This window comes from Benincasa hispida, chromosome 9 (assembly GCF_009727055.1).
Source record: "Benincasa hispida cultivar B227 chromosome 9, ASM972705v1, whole genome shotgun sequence".
Lineage (NCBI taxonomy): Eukaryota > Viridiplantae > Streptophyta > Magnoliopsida > Cucurbitales > Cucurbitaceae > Benincasa > Benincasa hispida.
This window is the reverse complement of record NC_052357.1, coordinates 5,226,279-5,233,560: the sequence shown is the minus strand read 5'-3', so window position 1 is coordinate 5,233,560 and position 7,282 is coordinate 5,226,279. Positions and strand designations below refer to the sequence as shown.

At 33.2% G+C, this 7,282-nt stretch overlaps 1 protein-coding gene across 1 annotated transcript; it reads left to right on the top strand.

Moving 5' to 3' along the window:
- Positions 1-1,559: 1,559 nt before the first annotated feature.
- Positions 1,560-3,608, top strand: LOC120086734 ((R)-mandelonitrile lyase-like). Its single transcript, XM_039043520.1, has 2 exons — positions 1,560-1,872; positions 1,971-3,608. Exons 1-2 carry the CDS (start codon positions 1,728-1,730, stop codon positions 3,542-3,544), a joined length of 1,719 nt encoding a protein of 572 aa, XP_038899448.1. The 5' UTR covers positions 1,560-1,727; the 3' UTR covers positions 3,545-3,608.
- The last annotated feature ends 3,674 nt before the right edge of the window (positions 3,609-7,282 follow it).

Genomic DNA, 7,282 nt, shown 5'->3' with positions numbered 1-7,282 from the left:
AAATGTATAATTATTAAAAAAACAATATTTTTCTAAATAGTTTCAAAAGTAAATATTTATATAATAGTTTTTAAACTACCATATTTTTAATTTTCCCGTTTTATAAAAGACAACATTTCATAAATATTTTAAAAAACTACAAATTATAATTTCAATTTTTTTGGGTTAAAATACAAACATAAAATTTTTACCTTTACAATGTATTGCTTTGTGTATTTCCATTTTCGACAACACCTTCATGACACATAGTCAATTTAGTCATTTATATAAACTCACTGATTATGGAGACGTTTGAGGTAAGAAGTCAATTATTAGAATTCTAAATTATTATAGTTGGATTATAATAGTTTGTGTTTGATGTATAGATTATTTTAGTTTGAATTATAATAGTATGTGTTTGTGGTATAAACTATTTTAGTTTGAAAAGAAAATAGTAAACAATTTAGCAAAAAAAATAAAATAATGGTGAATGTAAAATAGTAAAAATTGTAACAAATTTTAAATACCATGGTAAATAGTAGTTCAATACAAAATAGTATTTACAGTGGTTATTATAGTTTTAGGATAATCATTGCCCCAAACATACTAAAAGTGTTATAGCATGAGTAGATCAAAATTGTTGACCATAATTTTTACTCGTTATAGGCCTCGTAACTATTTTATTTTTTATTTTTTAAAATTAAGTTTATGGACATTACTTCCACCTCTAAATTTCTTCATTTGTTATCTACTTTTTACTGATGTTATAAAAATCAAGTCAAAATCTAAGAACTAAAAAAAAGTAGCTTTCAAAAAGTTGTTTTTGTTTTTGTTTTTGTTTTTGGGATTTAGAATTTGGCTAAAAATTCAACCATTATACTCAATAAAGATGCAAATTATTGTAAGAAATGTGGATGAAATAGATTTAATTTTAAAAAACAAAAACACAAAACCAAATAGGGGCTTAGTAATCATTCGAGCTTCGTTTGGTAACCATTTAGTTTTTCTTGTTTTTGGTTTTTTAAAATTAAACTTGTTTCCTCCCTATTTCTTACCATGATTTCCATCAGCCAAAATTTTTAAAACTACTTTTTTTAGTTTTCAAAATTTTGTTATGTTTTTTAAACTATTGATAAAAAGTATATAACAAAAAAAAATTAGAGAAAAAGTAATGTCTATAAATTTAATTTTAAAAAATTAAAAAAAAACTAAATTAATCACTAAACAAGACTTTGGTTTTTAGTTTTTGAAAACTAAGTCTATAAAAATATCTATTCTACTTTTAAATTCTTGATTTATTATCTACATAGACTACATTTTATCAATATTTTAAAAAAAGCAAATCAAAGTTTTGAGAACTAAAATCGATAAGATTTAATAATTTTGTTTGTTTTTTAGATTTGACCAAGAATTAACTCTTCACCATCTACCAATCATTTTAAAAAAAATTGATGGAACATAAACCTAATTTAAAAAATAAATAAATAAAAATCAAATAGTTACCCCATTTTTATGATTAAGATTAAATTGAAAAAGCTTTTAAACGCTGCTTCAAGTTCATATAGCGAATGGAAATGAGATCATAAAATCTCTGTAAACACAAGAAGTGCTTCTTCGTAGGAGATGGTTCATAAATTGGCATAAACTCTCAAGAATATGAAACAATTTTCAACTGAATCCTCAACCAACAACCATATTTGATCAGATTACTGCTCTCCTTCTCCAAATTCACTCTCTCAGTACAAGAAATGCCTCTCTTTCCTTCTTCCAAGAAACACACTCAAGCTTTCTTCTCCCCATTAATGGCGCCTCGCTTCTTCTTCCACTCTCAATTCCTCGCGTTCTTGCTCATCTTTTACGCTTCATTCGCCCATCCAAACTCCTCTCAACGAGGTAATTATTACACTGTTTTTTGCATTCACTTTATATATGCAACAGAAACTAATTTTCTTGAATATAATCGATTAATAATGACGAAATTATGTAATCAGAGCCCGATTACCTGAAGTTCGTGGCCAACGCCACGGAATTTCCAGAAGAAGATTACTACGATTACATAATCGTCGGCGGTGGAACAGCTGGTTGCCCCTTGGCCGCCACATTATCAAGCAAATTCCGAGTTCTTGTTCTGGAGCGCGGCGGCGTTCCTCACGGCAACTCCAATCTGATGTCTCAGGAAGGATTCTTGACGACTCTAATGGACGACGTCCACTCACGTGACTCCCCCGTGCAAGCCTTCACCTCAGAAGAAGGAGTTCCCAATGCCAGAGGACGCATCCTCGGCGGTAGCAGCGCCATCAACGCCGGCTTCTACAGCCGAGCCGACCAAGCCTTCTTCAAAAACTCGCGTCTCAATTGGGACCTCGCCATGGTCAACCAATCCTACGAATGGGTGGAGAAAGAAATCGTGTTCAGACCAAATCTCAAGAACTGGCAATCCGCCGTTCGTGACGGCATGGTCGAAGTTGGAATCAACCCGTACAACGGCTTCAGTTTAGACCATTTAATCGGAACCAAAATCGGCGGCTCCACATTCGACGAGTTAGGCCGACGTCACAGCGCCGCCGATCTTCTTTCTTACGCAACGCCGATTAACATCAAAGTCGCCGTGTACGCCACCGTGGAGAGAATTCTGTTAGCTTCCGGAGGGCCGTTGAGACGAACAACGGCAATCGGTGTTCTTTATCGTGACCAAAAAGGCGCGTACCACCACGCAATGCTACGCGCGCGTGGGGAAGTATTAGTATCTGCAGGCGCAATAGGAAGTCCGCAATTACTGTTACTAAGCGGAATCGGTTCACGTCCGTATCTGTCATCTTGGGGAATTCCCGTAACTCATCATTTACCCTACGTCGGCCATTACCTCTACGATAACCCTAGAAACGGAATCTCGATCTTAGCGCCGATGCCGTTGGAGCAATCTCTAATACAGGTCGCCGGAATAACAGAATCCGGAGCGTATCTTGAAGCGGCGTCGAATGTAATCCCGTTCACATCGCCGCCGAGGTCGTTTTTCATTAGAACTCCATCGGCGCCGGTGTATCTTACAGTGGCGACGTTAATGGAGAAGATAACCGGACCGGTATCGTCCGGTTCGATGCGGCTGGCGTCGACGGACGTGAGGGTGAACCCGGTGGTTCGATTCAATTACTTCGGGAACGCGGTGGATCTGGAGAGGTGTGTGAACGGGACGAGGAAGATTGGGGAGATTCTACGGAGCCGGTCCATGGAAGGGTTTAAATTCAGGGATTGGTTGGGGAGGAGCGAATTCCGGTTCGTGGGGCCGGTTTATCCAGAGAATGAAGATGAAGATGGGTCAATGTTGAGGGAATTTTGTAGGAGGAGTGTGAGTACGATATGGCATTACCATGGAGGATGCGTGGCCGGGAAAGTGGTGGATTCTAACTCTCGGGTGATCGGAATGGAAGCGCTGAGAGTTGTTGATGGCTCCATTTTTGGGGTTTCGCCTGGTACTAATCCTCAAGCTACGCTTATGATGCTTGGACGACATGTCGGTTTGCAGATTATCAACCAACGCTCCGCTATTACTACACATCGTATATAGTATATCAGTATGTACTCTTTTTTTCTTCCTTATTGGGATGATATATTTTCTTACCTACCTATATTCTTTTATAAATTCTGTTTTTCTTTGTTTTTGGTTCACTTTCTTTAAATTTGTTCTGTCATTCGTTATTTCTGCATTCTAGCTCAATCATTCTTTTGCCCTTTCTTCTCTCATATATCAAATTATCATCTTCGGTTGAATTTAGCCATATTTTTAGAGGGTGTTTGAAATACATTTTAAAATGTTTAATTTAAAAAATAGGTCGATTTAAAATAAATTAAAATGTTTGACAATCACTCTAAATAATTTTTCAAGTATATTTTAATATATTTCTATCAAAAGGATTTAAATAAAAATAATATTTTTTTTTAAAAAAAAACACTCTTTTCTAAGTCAATCCAAAGAGATCCTTTGGTGAGTATTAAAGCCTTTAATCTCGAAAGTATTTATTTATACTTAAAAAAAAAGGAGGAAAAAATTTCAAAAGGTAATTATTTATTTAACTGTCGATTTAAAATATTTTGTAGCTACTTTTTTTTTTAGTTATTTTATTTTTCGACAATAGAGGGGTGACAAGCACTGTTTTGGCATTAATTTTATGTAGTTGCATGCATGCGTATTTATGGTGATTTTTTTTCTTTTTCTCTTTACTAGCTAACGTTAGCATGTAATATTTACTATTTGAAATTAGTTATAGAATGACGTTCGCAAATTAATTAAAATTGATTACAAAAAAACAAAAAACAAATTTCCGATCGTGTTTGTAATTGTTAATGACAACATAGCATATTGTATTGAAAGTGATGAATTCTTGTAGGTTTCAAAAGATTGTTATGCTGGGCTTTTGGGAACAAAATGGCAATAAAAAAATATAAAGGCAAAAAATTGTAGTTAAATATAGTTCAATATGGATTTATTTATATGAATTATAGATATAACCTAAGGTCCGTTGTCACTTTACATTTATTCAAGACTTAATTTCGATATTTTGTAATATGGATAAAAACTCGTCTTATGTTGAACATGAAAAAACTCTTATGTGAAGAATAGTTGTTCATCCACCTGTAAGTAAAAGATTCAACATTGTATTTAGTAGTCTACTATTTATCGTTATCAAATAAGTATTGTTTATTTATTTCTATTTGACAAGATGTATATGATAATATATCTTTGTTTAAAAAAAACAATAAGTGTTAATATCACTTAAAAACAAAATCAATAACTATATTAATTAAAATCTTAAACTTTCATTTCAAAATTTTAAATGTGTAATATTTTTGTAAAAAAACTCATTTAAATATAGTGGTGATTCTTTTAAAAAATATTATACATCTCCTTCAACTATCGTAAGGTGTAGAAGCACTTGATTAAATAGTCCAATTTTTTTAGTTTAACAATTATTTGAGTGTAGATCAAACCATATAGGATTTAGTGTGAAAATAGAGTGGTTTATGAAAATATTTGTAAAAATGGAGTTGATATTTTGCTCTATTCGATTTTGTCTTCTTAGAATATTGAATATAAGGAAATTCAGTCTTGGTAGAAGACTGAATTAGTTCGTGGTCAACCGGTCAACGAAGACGTGGCATTTGGTGATGAAACGGCAGTACACCATCAGTTGAGTCTTAATGTTTTGGAAAATCGTTGTATTCCATGCTTGCCGTTTGCTGTCCGGCTAGTTGATGCTTGTTGTTCGGCGTCAGTGAAGGGACGACACATTGACGCCGTTTGACCAATTTTCTCCTTTTTTTTTTTTTTATTCCTTAAAATTTAAATTTTCATTTTAAATTTAATACAATTATCAACTCTCTCAAATCTAAAATTTCTCCCCAACTCATAAGAACTCTCTCAAAATTCACCCCCTCCAAAATTCTCTCACATTTCTCTTAAACTCTCCTAAACTCGTTCAAATTTCTCCCCAACTCTCTCAAAATTATCTAAAAAATCTCTGAGGACTCTCTTCTACATAATGGTAAAATTCTCTTAAAACTATCTCAATGTTTGGTCCTTAATTAATTAGTTTTTCTTAAATATTATATATAATACTAATATCATTTCTCATCTTTTATAGTAACTATATCTCACTCTTCTTCTATTTTCCCTTCACTATCAGATTGGAAAAAAAAAGGTATTTATTTACTTTATTTATGCTATACATGCACATTTCGTCATAGAAAAATAATTATTATAGGATATTATATCTTTTATCTCCTACATTTTCTTAACGTTTATTTAGATTTTTTTAAGAATATAATGGTACTTACAAAAAAATAATGCATATCATGCATAATATTAGATATCTCAATCCTACACACGTGTTAGTTTAGTACAGATATATGTTGGACACTGTAAAGCTTGAATAAGTATGATGGAATTCAATACGGTTTTGAATTAATGAAAATAAATATTTTTATATCTATGTGAAATTCAATTAACTGGCAAATTACATGGGAACCTTATAGCAACCGGTTCCTGACATTACTAGTGAATTGTTTTGATGGGAACAAAATTTGGAAGAGTGCAAAGCTCCTTTGATTTCTTCTTCTTCTTCTTCTTCTTTTTTGATCATGTGATGCGCCAATTTAGTTAGATTCTAGGCGTAATCGAAGTGGATCATCTTCCACTAATAAATAAAAATTATTTTGCTTTGAATGTTATATTCATTTAACTCATGTTATATCATAGTTCAAGCATAGAAAACTTAGTAGTCTTCCAATTATTTAATTTGAGACTAATTTGATTAAACATTAATTATGAAGTAATCCTCTAGAATTGATCAACGAAACTGTTAAATCTAATACTTGATGACTAGAATCGACAATTAAAGCATCTGAGGTTACATTAATCGGGGATACAATGCACAATTCAAAAAAAGAAACATTTCGGTGGTATTCCTTCCATATATTCTATATCTTTTCAAATAATTTTTAGCATGCTTTGTTTTTACAAATACTTTTAAAACTAAAACCACTTCCCTTAAAAATACAAATATATTATGGATCACTATTATAGAAATTGGATTACGTGATGGTGGAGAAAATATTTTGGTTTCGTTGATATTTTGCTACGTGTCGATGGTCATGCATTGATCATGCACCGATGGTCATGCATTAATGGTGCATGTGATGTTCAATAAGCTGGAGAATATGCAATATGCGTAATCATATATGCGATGACCACGTGTTCCTGTCACAAGTTTTCTTGCTCTCTCGCCAAGTATAACGAGAACGCAAGTTTATCGGGATGCTCCGAGGTCGAACACAGGGACTTGCAACTAAGTGGTGTTCATAAATTAATGTGTTTGAGGCGGTGAATAAAAATAAAAAGAAAAAAGTTGATTGCTATGCGCTACTCCTACTCCTAGCTAAACAAACTGAGCAATTGAAGTTTGACTATGAGAGTTGGTAGGGATGCAGCAATTGTTAACGCATAATGAGATGCATGGAGAATTGAGGGGAAATTTCTCCTAGTCATTAATTTTGGTCGCAAGGGTAATCCCAACTCGCCACACTAATGCATCGCACACCTCTCGGTAGTCAGTCACATGCTTATATCTCTATAACGCCTGGTTGTGTTGAGCATAAGATTATTCCTATCTCTAGAAACACTACTTACTTTACTTAGTGAGTTCTACTACTTACCCTCTCGGACAGTTGGTTATAGCTACTCAGCTCATGGACAAGCATTATGATAGCCTTGCACTAAGCAAAGAGGATTGACTCACTATACTCGTGC